Source organism: Chrysochloris asiatica, unplaced genomic scaffold, assembly GCF_000296735.1.
Source record: "Chrysochloris asiatica unplaced genomic scaffold, ChrAsi1.0 scaffold00100, whole genome shotgun sequence".
In the NCBI taxonomy this organism is placed as follows: Eukaryota; Metazoa; Chordata; class Mammalia; order Afrosoricida; family Chrysochloridae; genus Chrysochloris; species Chrysochloris asiatica.
In genome coordinates this window covers 7,519,148-7,541,160 of record NW_006408618.1, presented here as the reverse complement: position 1 = coordinate 7,541,160, position 22,013 = coordinate 7,519,148, and the positions used below count along the sequence as shown (strand labels likewise).

General features: G+C 40.0%; 1 protein-coding gene across 1 annotated transcript in view; it reads right to left on the bottom strand.

Annotated features, from left to right (window-relative positions):
• The window catches only part of PAPPA2 (pappalysin 2), a 536,466-nt gene that overhangs the window by 141,579 nt on the left and 372,874 nt on the right, over nt 1–22,013 (bottom strand). The window contains exons 14-15 of the mRNA XM_006867073.1: nt 6,711–6,882; nt 1,451–1,628 (exon numbers count right to left, since the gene is read on the bottom strand). Of these exons, the coding sequence (XP_006867135.1) occupies nt 1,451–1,628; nt 6,711–6,882 (350 nt within the window). The remainder of the gene's footprint in view (nt 1–1,450; nt 1,629–6,710; nt 6,883–22,013) is intronic.

Genomic DNA, 22,013 nt, shown 5'->3' with positions numbered 1-22,013 from the left:
ACTCATGGTGAACCAATATGTGTAAACCAGAACTATGCTTCATATGGTTTTCAAGGTTGTGGCCTTTAGAAAGCAGACTATCTTCTGAGGCACCTCTGAATGGACTTCAAACAGCCAACCTTTTGGTTAGTAGTTAAGTAAATTCTTAATTATTTTATGCCACTTAAGCACTCCTATCCTAATAGAAGTCATGTAAAGATTTCTTGACCTAATTCTTGAGAGAAGAGCTACCAACCAAGCCATTGCCTATCTTCCTATGTACAATACTAAAAATACAGCAGAGGATTGGAAAGCAGGACAGTGATGTCAGACGACACTTTTATAGTGCTTATTATATGCTAGGCAAGGTTTTAAAGCATTTTACATGTTTAAATTGTATAAACTTCAAACCTCTAACAATCCCGTGAAATAGATACTGTTATTATCCTCCATTTTGCAGATGAGAAAATTTGGATTAGGTAACATGCCCAAACTAGTTAAGGAGCAGAGCCAGATTTGAAATGAGGCAATTTGGATCCCTCATTCTGTGCTTAACCATGTACCTCAGATACAACATACGGTTCTTCAAAGAGTTATCCATGGCATCCTGGTGTAGTGCTGACGGATAAGCACTTCACTGTAAGGTCAGTTTGAACTGCAAGGTCGGTGGCCCAAACTCACCAGATGCTTCTTGGAAACCCTATATAGGGTGTCTATGAGTCGGAACCAACTCAACAGCACTTAACAACAGCCCATAGCAGCAGTCCTACTACATTAGAATCTCACAGTTCAGTCTGAGTGGGGACTTTGCCCTTTGAACAAGCCTTCTGGCTAACTGTTGGACACACCAGAGTCTGGGAACTTTTGGTGAGGTGAAAAACAAGGTGTGGGGTCAGTTAGGGCAGGTTCCACCCCATCTTCATTTCTTACTAGCAGTATCACTGGAGACTAATCATATAACTTTTCTCATTTTCAAATGGCACTAAGAACACTTAACTCATAGGATGTTTATAAATATGATATAAAAAGTATTTTCATTAGTATTTTGATTGTTAATATTATAAAGATAAGTGTATCAGTTGACTTGACTCTGGGGTGCACACAAGCAGTTAAAACACAGAATGAATATCTCCCTTTCTTTCATTGATAATGTCCTGACCAGCAGATCAGAAGGAATGGTTTTGCCCTTTTGTTATTATTAGAGAAGGATAGTAGAGTCCTGGTGTGGCACTGTGCATTAAAGCACTGGATTGCAAAGTTGGTTTGAACTGCAAGGTTGGTGGTTCAAGCTCACCAGCTGCTCCTCGGAAACCCTATACAGGATCGCTATGGGTTGGAAACAACTCAAAGGCACTTAACAACAGCAACAGAGGAGGGTAGTACAGCAGAGCAAATGGGAAGGGCACCAAAATCCCACCAAAAGGAGGGTTTTAAAAGAACTAGCATGCAGTTGCTGTTGGCCATACAATACCTTGAAGTTTGGCTGGTGGGACACAGGAGATCGAGCAGCGTTTGAAAAAATCCGTTCCATCTGGGCAGGAGAAGTTTGCGTAGTTCACCAAAGACTGGTCAGGAATGCTACAGTCAAGGGGTATGCAGCTCACAGCCCAGTCCCAGTGCCCAGAGAAACAGGTAAGGATAATTTCCTTCTAGAAACAGAGAAAGTTACGATATCAAGATATCAAGGTCACATAGAAAGACATAGCTGGATAATTTATAGGCTTTAGAAGAGTTCCAGAGATTATTTATCCACACTTTAAATCAGATAAAATTATTTTTGTTTCTCCTTGCTGGTACCTTAATTGTTTTAATATGCACTCTCAATTCTGACTCACAGCCACCCCACGCATGGTTTTCAATGGCTGATTTTCAGGAGTAGACCACCAGGTCTTTCATCCAAGGTGTTTCTTAGTGAACCTGAACCTTTAACCTTTTGGTTAGAAGCCGAACATGTTAACTTTCCCCACCACCTAGGAACTCCAGATCTAACAATGAGGCATAATGCTGATGGACAGTAAGAGAATCACTCAGTGGCAACATTCCTCCAGTACAACTTGGTTGGATGCTCTCCATTTGCTCCTCTAGATCTGCTATCTACCCTCTTCCGTCCTACCTTGGACCCAGAAATGCTGGCCTATGACGTGTTCATGTCTTTGACTTGTGCTTGGGTTCATGCCTTAGGACACACTGGCAGGAGATTGGCAAGGTGGGAAGTAAAGAGAGGTTGGGTTTCTTCTTCTTCCTGGGGAGTTGCTGCAGGCTGGCTGCCCCTTGGACAGCATTCTCCATATGGCTCCTGCTATCTCTTTCTGTGGGTTCTACTAATTGCTCCATACAATCACCCTTTCATGCTTAGAAGTGTTTACAGAGACCTTTTGCCTTGCCATACTGCACCATTTCCTTGTGATTTCCGGGTACCCCGTCTACACCTCTATGTTGTTGTTGTTAAGTGTTGTTGAGTCAGTTCCGACTCATAGCAATCCTGTATAGGGTTTCAAGGGAGTGGCTGGTGGGTTTGAACTGGGACCTTGTGTCAAACCCACCTGTGGTCCAGTGCTTACCCTATGGTGGCCCCTTTCTTAAATTTTCCTTATAGTACTTAGTTTTGAACATGCCATCTATTTTCTGCTAGGACCCTTACGAATAAGCTAGCTGATAATTTTGCAGAACAAAATGACTTTCACTAAGAATGATACATGTTGTTGTTGTTAAATGCTGTGAAGTTAGTTCTGACTCATAATGACTCTGTACAGGGTTTCTGAGGAGTGGCTGATAGGTTTGAACTACCAGCTTTTCAGTTAGTAGTCCAGTGTTTATTCTATAGCGTCACACCAGGACTCCAGAATGATGCATAGTATCTATGAACTTTTAGAAATTAATGGAGACACAGCCTTTTCCAAACATTGTGGAAATCATTTTCAGTAGGGTAGCCCTAGAGATGTTGTTGTTAAGTGCTGTCAAGTCAACTCTGATTCATAATGACTCTATGTGACAGAGTAGAAATGTCCTAGGCTGTAATCTTTGTAGGAACATATCACCAAGTCTTTTTCTTGTAGAGCCACCAGGTGGTTCGAACCACTGACCTGTTGGTTAGCAGTTTAGAGCATAACCATTTGTGTCACCAGGGCTCTTAGCTCTAGAGTACCTTAATCAAATGGATAAGCATTTACTCAGAACTTAGAAGGGCAAGGTCCTGTACTAGATTTAGGTAAACCAAACACCCTAAAGGAGCTAAAATCCTACCAGAATTATAAAATACATGTAGAAACAGTGGTCCAAAGATTATCTGAAGGAGGAATAATGTAAAGAAGGATAAAGGGAAAGAGGAAGGGAAAAAAAAAAAAAAACACTAAAGAAAGAAAATGCAAAAGATAGACTTTTATTTGTTATATCTTACCTTCTTCCATGGAGTTTTGGTGTGGTGTTGTAGGTTAAGCAAAGGACTGCTAACCAAAAGGACGGCAGTTCCAACCCACCAGCTGCTCCTTGGAAACCCCATACAGTGTTGCTATGATCTAGAATTGACTCGATGGCATTTAACAACAACCCTTCCATGGGAGTGCAGTGGGGTTGAAGGATAAGCACTCCACTGCAAACCACAAGGCCCACCAACAGCTCCACAGGAGACAGACAAGGCTTTCAGTTCCCACAAAGATTTACAGAAACCTCGGAAAGCCTATACAGGGTCGCAGTGAGTAGGAACTGACTCCACAGCACCTAACAACAGCAACAACAACCCCCTTTCAAATGTTTTGAGAGAATACAATACAAACAACATAAACAATAAAATCAAATAAGTAGAAAACTGAGATAAAGAAGAAAAAAATATAAATATATAAAACCAATCACTATAATACAATGAATGCTGTTATGTACAATTAAAAATGCACTATGGACTCCTGGTGTGATGCTGTGGGTTAATACATGAGACTGCAAAGTCGGTTTAAACTGTAAGGTCGATGGTTCAAGCTCACCAGCTGCTCCTTGGAAACCCTATACAGGGTTGCTATGGGTTGGAACAGATTCAATGACACTTCACAACAGCAACAACAATGGAAGCCAGAGGAGGAGGAGCTACTCCTCCTTGGGCAGGGAGGCAGAGAATTTTGGGGAAATTTAATTGTGTGAGTAACACTGCAACCAGCCTTTGAAAGATGATTGGATTTCTTAGCAGCCAGAGGAAGGTAGGAGAAGGTGCTCTGGGTAGGAGGAGAGGTGGAGCAAATGAGCAGGAACCTAGAGACCTGTAAGCTCCTGGTTTATTTGAGAAAAAACACAGTAGTCACTTTAGTCACTGGGTTACCAAAGACGGAGGGGAGATTCTGCTGCCAGGCCAGCCGTCCCCCCCAAGAGACCACAGTGACTCCAAAGCCAAAGGTAGGATGAATGATGAAAGCCCCTGTTACCTCTGACTCCTGGCTAGCTTCTCCTCTAGGCTTCCCAGTGTTTCCCTGTTCCCTGCCAGAGGGACCCAATTAAAGCCAGACACATTTTTCTGTTTAGCTTTAGTTCCTGTGTCAACATGAAACAATTATTCTCACTGTCTTGTGATCATGAATTGGAATTGTATAATTTCCTTAGTGGGGCCAGTCACAGGTGATGGGTCGTCAGCTGACCCCATCAGGATAAGCCCCCATCTTTTTCCAACTCAGATTCTGTGCCTTACATGCTGATCACAGCATAGAAATCTGCCTTAAACCACAATGGTGCACTCTTCATTTAAAGACTGTCTCTTAAGCTTGCCATACATTGCTGAATTTTCTCTTGATTCATTAGGTTTGGTCTGTTTGTTTGTTTTTTTCCTTGAGCTTGCTTCTAATTTTAATGCTTTGCTAACATTGTCTTTTCTTCTCTCTGGTGTGGTGCTGTGGGATAATGTGTCAGACTGTAAAGTTATTTGAACTGCAAGGTTGGTGGTTCAAGCTCACCAGTTGCTCCTTGGAAACCCTATACAGGGTCGCTATGGGTCAGAATTGACTCGACGGCACATAACAACAACAACCTTGTCTTTTTTTCTCTCTCCATCTTTATTACATTTTACCTGTCAAATCCATGAATTCAGTCCCTACCTTCTTTTATTCTTCTGTTCTACCTATCTCTTTTCTAGTGTGAATATACCTTTATCTGGGTTAAGAACAGGTGATAAAGGCTCTACCTTTCTGACCAAAGCATGATTAGATCAATAAAATGATACCCCAAGACATATTGCAACTGCTGCTTTCTAGATAGAACTTGAAGCTAAAGATTGTGTCTTTAACACTGAGAGTATTCTGCCAAGGATGATGTACAACAACAGGAATGATCGTAGCACAATATGATTAACACAATTATTGACACAATTCTACATGCAGAAAATGTTGAAATGGCAAATGCTTTGCTACATACATATTTAGCACAAATTAAAAAGAAAAAAAAATTCTTTAGATTCCGACTAGCTCTAAGTAAGTGAAACTCCCCCCTGACTTTACAATTAATGTGAGTCAATTGGTGTAAAATGAAAAAAAGTATTCCAATCTTTCAAACCATTGATATCTAGCTAACCAGTCATGCTTTACTTTAGCTGAATGGGACAACTTTTTGTGATTCTTTCCTCATACACCCTTATCTTTTGTCTCCTACATCCTTATCTCATCATATGATGAGGATTTCTAGTGGGTGATGTCAAGCTTAAAATTCTTCGTAAATTATTGTAAGCTCTTTAAAAGAAAAATGGAAAATTAAATTCTTAGTTGGGAGTACATTATCATGCTTATAATACTACTAATTAAGAGTTTCGAGTGCTATGTACCTATCATTTTACTGCTGTTATTGTTAAGTTCCATTGAATCCATTCCGACTCATGGAGACCCTGTATAGGGTTTCCTAGGAGCAGCTGGTGACCTTGTAGTTAGCAGTCCTGCACCACACCAAGTTTTCTAGAAACTTAATTTCCCCCCCCCCCAGTAGTTGTCATAATATCTTGATGAGATAAATATTTCTGTTTCAATCATTTTACAAAAGTTGAAATGAGCTTAAAGAGGTAAATTTCAGTTTTTGTTTCTTTCTTTGTTTGAAATTACTTATAAACCTAGTATGAAATAGAGCCAAAATTTCATTCCAGATCTGTATTTCTGTAAATTCACTCTTTATTCAATGTATTCTACTACCTCCCAGTCACCTTTAAAGTTCTGGAAATGGTGTTTTTGGCAGCTAGTAGAAATTCAAGAATTTGAACCAATGCTAGATAGAATACTCACTTCAGTAATGGATTTAAGGCTGTAGGGGAGAAAATAAGGATCACCTTCCTGTAGGAGGGTTTGGGGTGCTGAACAGTGAACCACAGACAAAATGATTGTAACCTCTCAGCCCTGAGAATTGTGAAAATATCTACACTGTGGCATTTTCATCTTGAGCTAAAGTGAGGAGCACAATTTCTGATAAGAAGACAAACTAGTCCTGGTATGGTGACGTGGGATAAAGCACTGGACTACAAGGTCAGCAGTTCAAACTTACCAGTTGCTCCTTGGAAACCCTATACAGGGTCTCTGTGAGTCAGAACTGACTCTATAGCACTTAACAACAAGAAGTTAATCAGAAATGCATATTCTCATAATCCTTCCTTTCTATACAACCTTCTTGTCTTATTACAGTTCACTTTTCCTTTCAAACAATTTGGAAACCAACTGGCCTTCCCCAGTCCAACCAAGGAGAAAAATCAGGAACATGGTCCGGATGGTAATGGTCTAACTCACCTGCATGGGCCTGAGGTACTGCCCACTGCTGGCTTGAAGGACAAAGCCCCGCTCACAGGTGACAGTGCACGTCATGTGATCTGGACCATCAGAGGTACAGTTCACCACATCTGTGTGATTAAGCAGCAATGGTGCACAGCTTCCCTGCTCCCCACAAGGCTGACAGACACAGCTGTGAAGGACAGAAACAAAAGTATCTTAGGATTGGCTCCAAACCAACACACAGCAAGAGTGACTTCACAGCTTCCTCTGGGAGTTTTCTTCAAACAAGAGAGAATAATTGTTTTCCAAAATCTGCACTAAACTTGTCACCTTCTTCTGTATTACCTGGAAACATACAGTATGGTAGATGTGAATAGAGGCAACAGACTTTCTGTAGCTTTTCTGGGAGGAACGAGATTCAGGTGATGAGATGAAGTGGGGAAGTGGATCTTGAGAGTTCTATATGGTTTCAGAAATGAATTGAACAGTGGGTGACGCTTGAAATATTTGACAAGTAGTACTGCTGGGTTCCAAAGAATCACAGCAGACCCAAGACAAAGTTTGATAGCTAAATCTTGGAGGACCCTGGTTATGTCAAACATTAACCTTTAATATTAAAAAAAAAAAAAAAAAAAAAAGTATCACAGGGAGGTTCCAAGGGTATCACAGGGAGGTTCCAAGGGACCCTGCATGAGAAACCTAAATATTTGGGATGGCAGGGGGAAAAAAAGCATCCATTAATCCTACAACGATTAGGCTGTCAGCTAACAAACTAAAGGTGGATGGTATAAACCCACCAGCTGCTGCTTGGTAAAAAGAAGTATCAATCTAGTTTCAAATAGATTGTTTTGTTGTTGTTAAGTGCCATCGAGTCAATTCCAACCCATAACGACCCTGTATAAGGTTTCTAAAGAGCGGCTGGTGAGCTTGAACTGCTGACCTTGTAATTCAAACCAACCTGTGGTCCAGCCATTGACCCACAGCACTTACCAGCTGTGTGTGTAAACCCTATGAGGCAGTCCTCTGACCTATAGGGTTTCTATGAGTTGTAATCAACACAACAGCCATAGATTTATTTTTTGATTTACTGATAAATAAGGATATATTTTAATCACAGACTCAGAAGTACATGCCACTGAGTATCAACAGCGACCAATTAGAAGCTCAATCCAGGATACACAGAGGAAACTCCAAGACATCTTGCATTGTACTTGGTGCATCCAGAGTCAACACCCCAGCAGAGAAGGGCTGTCTGCTTTGCCAATACCAGTCAACCAGGAAAAGGAGAGATGTAAAATTTCCAGAGAGTTCAGGGACACTCAGCATGGAGTCAGCTTGGACTGGAACCCCAACACGATTGTGATGTAGCAAGAAGAGGGTAATTGTCTTGCCAAAACAAAACAGTAAACCAAAAATACCCCACTGAGTCAATTCCAGCTCATAGCAATACTATAGAATGGAGGAGAAATACTCCATAGGGGTTTTCAGGTTGAAAACGTTTATGGAAGCAGATAGTCTCCTCTTTCTTCTGTGGAGCAGCTGGTGGGTATGAATTGCTGATTTTTGGCTAGCAGCCCAATGCTTAGCCCACTGTGCTACCAAGTCTCCTTAGACAAAATCAATACCAAACCCACTGCTATTGAGTTGATTCCAACTCATAATGACTTTATAGGACAGAACAGAACTGCCCCTTTCAGTTTCTGTGACAGTAAATCTTCACAAGAGCAGATAGGCTCATTGACTGGTGGGTTTGAACTGCTGATCTTGTAATTAGCAGCCCAATGCTTAAGCCACTGAACCACAGGGCTCCTTAGAAGCACAACCAAACCCATTGCCACCTAGTTAACTCTTACTCACAGTGATGCTATAGAGGGTGTTCAAGGCTGTAAATCTTTATGGGAACAGACAACCTCATTGTTCTACCAATAGGTAGCTGGTTGGTGATTTTAAACAGCTGACCTTGCCATTATCAGCCCAATGCCTAACGGACAGTACCACCAGGGCTCCTTAGATATAAATGTGATGTTGTTGTTAAGTGCCGTCAGGCTGGCACTCAGAGAACCTGTATAAGGTTTCTGAGGAGCTGCTAGTGGCTTTGTACAGCCACTATGTATTAGAAGTCCAGTGCTTACTCTGCAGTGCCACACCAGCATTCCAGCTAGAACCATAGAGATGAAAAATGATAGTACTGGCCCTAGATTGTCTGCTTTGAATCTTGGTTCTGCCATTTACAAGCTGGGTGAATTGGGAAAAGTTATCCATTCTCCAGTGTATTAGCTTACTCCCTGTGAGATGTGGATAATAATAGTACATCCTAGTGTAGTGCTGTAGGACTGCTAACAGTTTTCATTTCTTCAGTTTTAGTCTTAATTTGCATATGAGTAATTTATGGTCTGTTTCACAGTTGGCCCTTGGACTTGTTTTGGCTGATGATATGGATCTTTTCCACCATCTCTTCCCTCATATGTGGTCAATTTGATTTCTATGTATCCCATCTGGTGAGGACTACATGTATTAGTCATACTTTATGTTGCTTCAAAAGGTATTTGCAATGAGTAAGTCATTGGTCTTACAAAGTTCTATCATGCAATCTCCAGCATCATTTCTACCCCTAAGGCCATATTTTCCAACTACTGATCCTTCCACTTTGTTTTCAACCTTAACATTACAATCAATAGTAATTATCAATACATCTGGATTGCATGTTTGATCCATTTCAGACCGAAGAAGTTGGTAGAATTCTTCGGTTTCATCATCACTCTCCTTAGTGGTTGGTGCGTAAATTTGAATAATAGTGGTGTCAGTTGATCTTCCTTGTAGCATATGGATGTTACGCCTAGAAATCTTTAATTGATCATTCTAGCAAGTTTCTTTGGAACAACATTTACATTGTTAAGTTTTCTTCTAGATTCTGGAAGTGAACTTACCTCTGGACCAAACAACAGACAGGCCCATAAGGTACATAACATTCCTTAGAACAATCAACCATCTCTGATCAAAAGGGTAGTATCTGCCCAGGGATGGAGCTCAGAAAGGAGGAAGAAATGCAAAAAAAAGGACTAATGGAATCAGAAAATACAGGGAGGAAGTGGGCAGAGCACTGTTACACTGTAAAGATTGCAATCGTCACAAATCAAAATGTGATTTGCAGAATGCAACCAATTTTCTCTATAAGCTTTCACTCAAATCAAAACAGAAAATTAAAATGCCAAAACCAAATTACTATAAGCTTTCAAGTGATCAAAACAATATTAAACATACTATAAATTGTAATCAATAATCATTAGCTATAGAAAGTAAAATTCCATTGGAAATTCATCTTTTATGAACTGTTTGAGATCATTTTCCCCAATTAACCTAGGCATTCGTGAATGGACATTATTAATGCTAGAATAAAACAAGTTTCAACATCAATTCTACTTGGGTTTTAATAGATACAAAGCTGAGAAAAATTACTCCCATTAATAAACAGAGGGTGGTAATGGAGAGTCTTGTGTTGTAACAATATTCTTTGATTCTTTCCAAGTTTCTCAAATATTTTATTTTCTTCCATCCTCTCATAGTTTTGCGGATTGAGCAAATAGAATGTTTGGGAACCTAAAGACTTTTAGTTGACTTATAGAAAATTATGTAAGTTGTGCGCATCCTCAGTGCCTTTTTATAATCTTGGTACTTAAATGATTTAAGCATACATTCTTTCAACTCCTCTACAAGTAGGCATGTTCCCAAGGTTGCATCCTTGAGTAAGTTCTCTATCTCTTCTTTATCTCCATTACTGCTCTCTTTCACTGTGTTTCTTACTCTTGCTCTTTCTTCTTTAACTCTATGTTGTTCTCATTGCCTTTGACAACAGAGACTTTGGTATCAGTCCTTATATAATTCCCAGCACTGCCACTTAAAGAATTTAGGACAATTCTTTGGTCAGTTTAATGCTTATTCCCACTATTAATAAAATAGGGACAATGATACAATCAACTTTGTGAGGCTATTGTAAGGGTTATATGGTAATGCTTTTAAACACCTAGAAGACATTAAGTTATGTTTGAGTGGTGCAAATGCTTAATGTACTTGGCTGCTAGCTGAAAGGTTGGAGATTCAAGTCTTCCATGAGGCATCTCAGAAGAAAGGGTTAGTAATATACTTAAAAAAATAAAATAAAATCAGCCAATGAAAACCCTGTGGAGTGTCTTTCTACTCTGACAGCTCTGGAGTGGCCATGAGTTAGAGTCAATTCAATGACAATTAGCTTGGTTTTAGTTAGCAAAGACTGAAAATACAGTCAATGTTAGCTGTCATATCACAGATGTTGATTTTGTTACTTTATTCATTCCCGTGGTCTCACCTGTCACCTCTGCTGACATATTCCTAGCCTATAATCTATTTCTGACATCCCTCTTCTTCTTCATCCTTTTATTTCCAAATTTCACCTTACTCTCTTTCTTAGGACATCTGCTGTATTCAGCATCATCTCCCAGTGCCCTTGAAATGTGTTCAGAAATCTGCTTTCATGGTTTCTATGAAGGAAGGCACCACAATCACAGCCCACCACTGATTAACCTTGGGCTTTTCTTAGACTTCTTCTCTTCCCACCTGCCAGACTCTGGGCTAGACTGGCCTACCAAGTTCACTTCCTGTCATTCACACTCAGCTGGGTCTTAATCTATTAAGTCTCCTAGTTTGTGTGCCCTAGCCATGATTCTTTTCATTACAATCAATTCAACAGCTCTAGGCTTGCTAAGGAGCCCACTGTACAATGGTTTAGTGCTGGGTTGCTAACTGAAAAGTCAGCAGTTCAAACCTACCGTATGATTCACAGGAGAAAATACCAATTGAAGTTGCAGTGTAAATAGGAAACCTAAGGGGTAATTCTGGAGTCCTGGTATGGCACTGTAGGATAAGCACTGTACTGCTAACTGAAAGGTCAGCCACTCAAACCCACCATCTGCTCCATGGAAACCCTATACAGGATCATGAGTCAGCAAAGACTTGATGACGCTTAATAACAACAATAATATAGGGCAGTTTTACTCTGTCCTATAGGGCTGATATAAAGTTAGAATCAACTTGATGGCATACAACAGTGAGACTTGGCTATCCTCCTGAGTAGACTACCTCCTTATCACTAGACTGTGAGCTCCATGAGGCCAGATCTATGTTGTTGTTGTTAGGTGCCACTGAGTCAGTACCGACTCATAGTGACCCTATGCACAACAGAACAAAACGCTGCCCGGTCCTGGGCCAACCTCATAATTGTTGCCACTCTTGAGCCCAATGATGCTGCCACTTTGCCAATCCATCTCACTGGGGGTCTTCCTCTTTTTCTCTGACCCTCCACCTTATCAAACATGATATCCTTCTCCAGCGACTGGTCCCTCCTGACAATATGTCCAAAGTATGAGAGATGAAGTTTGGCTATCCTGGCCTCCAAGAAACACTCGGGCTGCACTTCTTCCAACACAGATCTACTGGTTCTTCTGGCAGCCCATGGCACTTTCAATATTCTCCTCCAACACCATAACTCAAATGCATCAATTCTTCTATGGTCTTCCTTACTCACTGTCCAGCTTTCGCATGCATATGAGGTGACAGAAAATACCATGGTTTGCGTCAGGCGCACCTTAGTCTTCCAGCTGATATCTTTGCTCTTCGACACTTTAAAAAGGTCTTGTGCAGCAGATTTGCCTAATGCGATATGTCATTTGATTTCTTGACTGCTGCTTCCATGAGTGTTGATAGTTGATCCAAGAAGAATGAAGTCCTTGACAACTTCAATCTTTTCTCCATTGATAAGAATGTTGCTTATTGGTCCAGTGGTGAGGATTTTTATTATTTTTCTTATTATATTATTTATTATTATAATTTTATTATTGTCTATGTTGTTATTCATTATTATAACCCTACTGCCAGTAAAAAAAGTCTGTCACATCATAGGCACTCTATAAATATTGGTTGATTGAAAATATGCATGTTTATTCTGATAAAAGTAGTCTTTTCTGACCCAGTCAGCTATTGAACTAAATACAAGTTTCCTGTTCTTGTATTCAATGCCTTTTACATCCAAAATCAGGCACAGTGCTTGTACCAGAACCAGTCACTGTAGAGTTGATTCTGTCTCCTGATGAACCTATGTGTGGCAAACTAAAACTGTGCTTCACAAGGGTTTTCAATGGCTTACTTTTCAGGAGTACACTGGCAGGTCTCTGGGTAGACTTGTACTTTTCAGTTAGCAGTCAAGTGCTTAAATTCCAATCTTAGCTCTGCTACTTTGGGCTGTGTGACCCTGAGCAATTTACCTTGAGAAGCTGCCACTCCCTCAGATGTACCTTCCTCCGATATGAAGATTATACAATTTTAAATAAATTATATGGAATATTAGTATGTGCCTGCTACAGAATAGGCACTCAATCAAAAAGTGTAGGAAATTAATACAACCATAGCTATTTCCCTCCACTGTTGTTGTTAGGAGCTGTTGAGTCGGTTCCAACTCATAACTACCCTATATACAACAACATGAAACAAAATTTGGTTCTGTGCCATCCTCACAATTGTTGCTATGTTTGAGCACATTGTTGCTGCTACTGTGTCAATCTGTCTCATTCGAACATGTTATCAGGAGGGGCTGGTCCATGGAAAAGGAATTATGCTTGGTAAAGTAGAGGGTCACTGAAAAAAAAAGGCAGACACTCAATGAGATTCATTTCCCCTACTCCACTGCAAGCAGCCCAGGTTCCATCACCCACGGTGGCCTGTGTGCTGTTTGTCACATAAGTCTTCTCTCACTTTACCTTGTGCCATGGTCTGGTATGCATTTGCTTGTTCATTCATTAGTTCATTCATTCATTCATCCTTTCATTGGTATATGAGTCTCCTAAATATTCAATACTCCAACTAGATTATGAACTTCTTGAAGACAAACACTGACTCCTACACACTTTTACATTTACTATACCCTTTGCTATAGTATACAAAATAATTATTTGCTGAATAAAAGTTTTTCATATTATAGATGACAATGTAAGTCATTGGAAACATGTTAAAAATTTAAACGACAGATGAGAATCTGAAATACAAACACTTTGTTCTCAAACAATGATTTTGTCATCATCTATTCATTCGTTTATTAATAGACATTTAATGAGCATGTACTGTTTGTAAGGCACTGGTCTGAATACAATGTTATAGTAAGACCTTGTCCTTAAGGAAATAAGTCATAGGTTAGTCCAAGAGACTAATAAGATAAATTTAAAGTAGCATCATTTTGCTCTTGATTTTGGTGCCAGTGCCGTTCAATATTAGCCAAATGACTACTGTGAATCTTGTCATCATTAATTTGCTCTCTTTGTTCTTGTATTGTCTTATGCTAACGATCAATGACTTTTTCAAAGGGTTGGGCAACAAGAGAAGAAAGTGGAAAATAAAATGTCATTGAACATGCAAATGTCGTCTTGAAATAATTGAGGGTTGATTAAAAGCACTGATTTGAATATGCTAAAATTTCTGTTCCTAACCTTGTACTCATAAGATTTATATCAAACGTCAGTGACATTTTTGTTTATTTTTCATATATCTGTTAGGGATTGGACAGAGGGATTGGAATGGTATAAAGCAAACTTGAATTTTGTCACGTTGTTGTTAGATGATGTCAAGTTGACTCCGACTCATAGTGACCCTGTGCACAACAAAATGAAACATTACCTGGTCCTGTGCCATCCTCACAATTGTTACATTTGAGTCCAAGCTGCTGCCACTGTACCAATCCATCTTATTGAGCATCTTCCTCTTTTTCATTGACCCTCCACTTTGCCAAGTATAATGTCCTTTTCAGCTTCTGGTCTAGACCAGCCAGAATATGATAATATGTCCAAAGTATGAGATATGAAGTCTCACCATCCTGGCTTCAAAGGAGCATTCTGGCTGTAGTTCTTCCAAGACAGATATGTTTGTTCTTCTGGCAGTCTGAGGTATTTTCATTATTTTTCTACAATACCATAACTCAAATGCATCGATTCTTCAACAGTTTTTCCTATTCGGTATCTAACTTTCACATGCATATGAGGCAAGTGAAAATAGCATGGCTTGGTTAAGATGCACCTTAATCTTCAAATTGACATCTTTCCTCATGAGCATTTTAAAGAGGTCATATGCAGCTGATTTGCCAAATGCTATACATCATTTGATATTTTTTGAATGATGCTTCCGCAAGTGTTGATTGTAGATCCAAGCAAAATCAAGTATTTGACAACTTCAATTATGTCTCTGTTTATCATATTATTCATTGAGCCATTGGTGAGGATTTTTGTTTTCTTTACATTGAGGTACAATCCATACTGAAGGTTTTGGTCTTTGATCTTCATCAGTATTTTAAGTGCTTTTTGCTTTCAGCAAGCAAGGTTGCATCATCTACATGTCACAGGCTGTTAATGAGACTTTGTCCAATCCTACATTCTTCTTCATATAATCCATCTTTTCAGATTATTTTCTCAGCATACAGATTAAATAAGTATGGTGAGACAATACAGCCCTAGTGCACACCTTTCCTGATTTTAAACCATTCAGTACTCCTTTTTCTGTTTGAACAACAGCCTCTTGGTCTATGTACAGGTTCTTCATGAGCACAGTCAAGTGTTCTGGAATACCCATTTTTGCAATGGTATCCATAGCTTGTCATGATCCAGACCGTTGAAAACCTTTGCAGAATCAATAAAGGACAGGTCAACATCTTCTTGGCATTCTCTGCTTTCAAGTACAATCCATCTGATGTCAGCAATGATAACCTTAGTTCTATGTCTTCTGAATCCGGCTTTAATGTCTGGCAGTTCTCTGTCAGTATACTTTGTTAAGCCCTTGTTTTTTTCCCTATCATGGTGTGATACCTTCAGACTCACTTCATAGGGCCTGATAGGAGAGAAATATATAAGTTGTGGGGAGACTGTTAATTGGTAAGATAGATTTCCCCAATCACATACTGATAATTGGGTAGATAACATGCTAAATATATCTTTGTCTCTGAGTTTTCATTCAACTTATCTGGAAAAGGGAGCTAAAACTTAACTGTTTTAGAATCCATGGGATGAGATCAGAGCACCACAATTAGGGATGCTAATGAACTCCAATCTCCACAGATGCTATATGTTAATGAAGTCCACAAAACATAATGTTTTTTGCAGAGTGTTAAGCAGTAAGTAGTGGAAAATAGAGAATCATTAATAGTTCTGGTTCATGTGAGCTCCTTGCCAAGAAATTAATGTGAACTAGCACGTGCTGTTCTTCAATGACTTCATCCAATTAATTCATGTCATCATTGAGGACAAATGTGTGCTGAGACAAGACACAAAACAAATACTCTGAATGAGCCTCTTTCCATCAATGGAGTTCCATTAGTCACTGTTCCTATGACAACAAATGTGCGAAGTCCAGCCAGCACTGGCAGCAAGGGAGGTGTAGCGAGACAGGGGAGCATACAAGAGAGGGAAAGTGGCATGAAATAAGACCAAAAAAAAGCATCAAACCCAGACCTGTTTATGAAGTGAGAAATGGTTTTAGGTCAGCTGCTGCAAATTCTTTCACTAGCTTATATTTCCATTTGCTTCCTTTTTAAGGAATTTATTTTATGAGGATGGTGTTTGTCAGGTCATTAGGATCTGATGGCATCTGGGACCAATTGTAGACTTCTCCCCTTGTACCCCAGGCCCAAATCATCTCCCCTGTTTCTCTTCCACTACAAATACCAGTTCTCTGAGCAAAGTTGTTGTGTTCTCCATTTTCCCAGCCTCCCAATACATTTTCCTGTCCATTCAAATGCCACATAAACTTTACTATCATAATGATAATGCCAGTAGTAAAAAAAAAAAAAAAAAAAAAAAAATTACTCTTAAATCTGCTCAAAAGGTTTCTTCTTATGTGCTTTGGACAAATGTTAATGAAAGTGGCCGGGATGAAGCTGTATAATGTGCCAGAGAGGTGGGGAGTTAGGTATTTATCTTGGTTTGACATAAAAGAAACTAAAGTTGTTTGGAGACTGGCTGGAGGCCACACAGCGAGCCAGAGGAAAATCCTCGGACTGGACCTCAGAGTCCTTACTCTCAGGGCAGTTGAGACCATGAGGCCATCTCCCAAGGGACAGAGCTGCTTTCCTGCAGCTTTCTTTTGGGAATGCAACCTTGGCCAGGATAAGCCAAGAAAATCCTCAGGAGGACAGGCTAGAAAAAGTATAGCCTACATTTTCTTTTAAACTACAGCAAACTAAATTGGAGTAGCTGTTCAGCCATCACTATAAGATGCAAAGTGTCTTTCCTCCTTTAGCGGCATCTCTTTACCCTTCTACCCATTTTCCCCCAGATAACCCATTGCAATGCATTCTCAGGAAAGGATGTGCTGAATCCAGTGAAACGTGATTTGCAGGTATTTCTATTATAACAGGAACAAAGTTTTAAGCCAAAGGAAAGAGTTTTTTCATGGTGGAATTTTAAGTCACTAGGCTGGAGGAAGGAGCTCAGTGGCTCCATACAATAAAAACTGGTCTATGAACCACAAGACCCTCAGTTCAAGTCCACTAGCTGCTCTGTTGGAGAAAGATGAGGCCTTCTGCTTCAGCGAAGATGCAAATTCTTGGAAACCCTATATAGGATAACAGTGAGTCAGAACCAACTCAATGACAATTAACAACAGGCTGGAGGAAAAAACATGCCAAGCCCTTAGAAACTACAATATATAGATGGTCATCTCCCCATATTGATTACTCCTAATTCTAGCTTTTCTCTTTACCTCTTCTATAGGTGTGGTGCTGCAGGATAAGCATTTGACTGCAGTGTTGCTTTGAACCATAGGGTCATCAGTTCAGATTCACCACCTGCTTCTGGGAAACCCTGAACAGGGTCACTATGAGTTGGAACAGACTCGAGGGCACTTAACAACAACAGCAAACAATACTATTTCTTTTATACGCCTTTCTTCTCTCTCTCTTCTGATTTGTACTGCCCAAAGTCACTTTGTTTGAGGGATTTAAGAAATGCTTTCTACATCTTCAAGATGTATTTTAACCCTCCTCCTCAAAATGTATTTAATCTGTTTGTGGGCACATCAGCACAATTCTGGAAGTATATTGTATACTGTGCATACTCTTTCTTGGTTGGGTCTTTGGTGATCCTGTATTTTGGAACCCCCTGTGGCACACAGTTCCATAAAAGAGTGGTTCTCATATGCCACAAGGCAGGCATTCTTAGACCTTTGCTCTCCATTAACCTAGGGAGCTTTTAACAAACATACACGTTTTTTGGGATTTTGATTACTAGTCCTGGGTAACATCTTAGCCTCTGTGGTGTTTGTTTTTGTATATATTTATATACAGAAGGAGTGGCTGGTGGGTTTGAACTCCGGGCTTTATGGTTCAAACCGACCTTTCCCATTTGGTACTTTATCCAACAGTGCCACACCAATACCCCTTTATATATATATATATATATATATGTTCTTGTTCTTGTTAAGTGCCATCAAGTAGGTTCCCATTCATAGTGACCCCTATATAAGGTATCTGAGGAGTGACTGGTGAGTTTGAACCACTGACTTTGTAGTTCAAATAGACCTTGCAGTTGAGTGCCTATCCTACAGTGCCACACCAGAACTCCTCCTATATATACATATTGTTGTTGTTGTTGTTAAGCGCCATCAAGTCATTTCCAACCTATAGCAACCCAGTATAGGGTTTCTAAGGAGTGACTAGTGAGTTTGTGCTTCAAACAACCTTGCGGTCCTGCTCTTATCTTATCCTGGAATGCCACACCAGGACTCCATAGAATACATATGTGTGTGTGTATATATATATATATATATATATATATATATGTATATATCCCTGGTATGGCTCTCTAGGATAAGCACTGGCATGCTAACCACAAGGTCAGCAGTTCAAATCCACCAAATGTTCTAGGAAACCCTACACAGTATTGCTATGAGTCAGAACTGACTTGATGGCACACAACAATCTCTCTCTCTGTCTCTCCCTCCCTCTATCTATCTATCTAGCTAGCTATATGTTGTTAAGTGACATTGAGCTGGATCTGACTCATATCGACCCTGCATAGGATTTCAAGGAGTGGCTGGTGGGTTTGAACCGCCAACTTTGTGGCTCAAACTGACCTTACCATCCAGAGCAGTATTCTGCAGTGCCACTATATATATATAAAACAATAGTTTCCAATGCAACATTTGTATTTGTGATTTATTAAGTTTCCTTGTTTTTCATATCTACCAGAAGTAAAATCCAGCACCATAAAGACCTAATTCTATACAATTGGAAAGATCTATGAATAAATTCCATAGAATAAGATGATAGAATAATAGAATAACAAGGTAGATTCCAGAAGGAGAAATTGGTCCCACTGTTTGATTATTTATGCTTTAGTGAATGAATCACAAATTATACCTAGCAACCACATGATACATCAAAAGCATAATATAGTTGCTCTGTTCTGAAGAAGCTTTGAATACAAGAGAGAGAAAAAAATTAAACCATGTGCTACTGATTACAGATACATGGCTGTTTCGGAGAAAGTTTCATTGTGGGATTTGATTTCCTCTCAGTGAATGAATAGGACATGGAATGGGAAAAGGAGTCAAGAAGGATAGACAAGAAGAGTCAGTTCTGAGGCGTTACAAACCTGGTAAAGTCACACTTGTAAAACCTGGACAAAATCACCATTTCCTCCCTACCACTGTGAATTAACTAAAATTCAGTATATGCCAAACCTAAGACCCTGTTGCTATTAAGTTTATTCTGACCAAAATCAACCCTCTAGTACATAGTAGGATTTCCCCGTAGGGTTTCCAATAATGTAATCTTGACAAAAACAGACTGCCACAACTTTTGCCACAGAGCAGCTGGTGGGTTTGAACTGGTACTTAACTGCTGCGTCACCAGGCATCCTTCTAATATATGCAGATCTCTCAAATTCTGTCTAGCAGATTTATAAGACTCCTAGTGTGGCACTGTAGGATAAGCACTATATTGCTAACTACAAAGTTGGCACAAGGTCATTGGTTCAAACTCACCAGCTGCTCCTCAGAAACCCTGTACATGGTCGCTCTGAGTCAGAACTGATTCAACAGCAACTCCTTTCAATATAAACCCACTGCATTGAGTCAATTTTGAGTCATAGCGACCTAGAAAGGATTTCCAAGACTGTTACTCTTGATGGAGAAACAGCACTTAACAACAACACTATTGAAAGGAGGGAGTGAGGTGGCTCCATTGGGTAAGCACTGGACTACGGACCACAATGTTACCTTTCAAGCCCACCAGCAGCACTGTGGGAGAAAGATGAGGATTTCTGCTTCCTCAAAAAATTTAAAAAGCCATGGAAACTCTATACAGGTGAACTATGAGTTGGAAACCCATTCAATGGCACTTAACAGCAACAACATATTGAAAGGAATCCCAATGCAGCACTGTGGGATAAGCATTGGATTGATACCTGCAAGTTTGGTGGTTCAAACCCACCAATTGCTCCTCAGAAATCCTATATAGTGATGTTATGACTTGGAACCAACTCAGCAATGGTACTATGGGTTAGGCGTTGGGCTGCTAACCCCAAGGTCAGAAAGATGGGTTGAAAGATATGGCTGTCTCTCCATAAAGAGTAACAGTCTTGGAAATCCTTCATAGGTCACCATGAGTCAAAATTGACTCAATGCAGTGGGTTTATATTGAAAGGAGTTATCATCTGTATCTGAAGACAGATTCCGGGTAAGTTCGCAATGTCTTCCTATACCTCTCAGTGTTTAGTAAGGAACAGGGTAAGGTGAAAGCGGGAAACAGACACCATTCTGTGATGATAGAGCATCAGGCCCACTAACAAATCATCCATGGGCTGTGCCTTAGAGATGCCAAATCAGTCACTTCTTGATTTGTTCATTTCTTGAGGCTACTATAGGGAAGTTATTAGAGCTTACAGCCAGGTTGAGAGTTTGAAACTGATCACTTCATGATGAAGAAGCAAGGTCCTGGTTGTTCTGCCTACGGCTTCTCTGAAGCTTTAATTCAGTGTTTGCCCTCAGAGTACAAGTGATTCTGGAGGAACTTTTGGAGGCCATGACAACAACCCAGAGCCAATCAGAATCTGTAGTGTAATCTTTGTTTCTCCCATATGAGGGTCAATGGAACACTAAGGGCTAAAGATACCATTTCCATAATGTGACTACTGGGGATAAGGAAGACCTTTAACACTCATCAGCACATCTTAGAGAACCCACAGCTTGTTAAAAGTGATGTGGATTTAAAAAATAATTTAACTCAAGTTTCTTATATTCGAGATAAGGTAACTGAGCTCAAAATGCTTTTAGAAAGCATTCCTTAAAGCCCTCAAACAAAATAGCATGATATTCTAGAACATCTTGCATCACTAAAATGGCAATGCACAACAAAAAAGCATTTAATTGAGCTTTAGCACAAACTCAGGAGTCCTGGTGTGGTGCTGTAGGATAAACAATAGACTGCTAACCCACAAGCCGCTCCTTAACAACCCTATGCAGGATTGCTACAAATTAAATCCAACTCCATGACATTTAACAACACTCAGCATAAACTCAAAATCAGCATGATATCAGCATCAGTAAGATGGAACCCCTTGCCATCGGGTCAGTGCTGACACATAGTGACCCTGTGTTGTTGTTGTTAAATGCCATCAAGTCGATTCCGAACCACAGCAACCTTGTATAGAGTTTCTGATGAGCAGCTGGTGAGCTTGAACCACTGACCTTGCAGTTCCAATGGATTTTCAGTCTGTGCATTAACCCACAGCACCACACCAGGACTCCTATGTTGTTGTTGTTAAGTACTGTGGAGTCGGTTCTGACTCATAGTGACCCTGCACAGGGTTTCTGAGGCTGTAAATCTTTATGGGAGCAGAACACCTCATCTTTCTCCCAAGGAACCGCTGGTAGTTTCGAATTGCTGACCTTGCAGTTGGCAGCCTGACTCGTAACCACTATGCTACCAGAGCTCCTTAGGACTCCTATAGGATAGGGTAAAACTGCCTCATAGGGTTTCCAAGGCTGTGATCTTCACAGAAGCAGACTATCATACCTTTTTCCTGCAGAGTAGCTAGTGGGTTCAAACCACTGACTTTTCAAGCTTTTTGCAAGCTCTAGTAGCACTCATAATAGTCCAACATTTATCCATGAGTCTTCAAGAAAACACTAACTACACTTGATATTTAGAATCTAGGTCAGTCCAGAAGAAACTCTTTGTCATTTGTACCACACTTTTCTAGAAACAGCATGGTATTATGGAGAAAGTAGTAGATCAAGGACCATGTGAGTTCGATT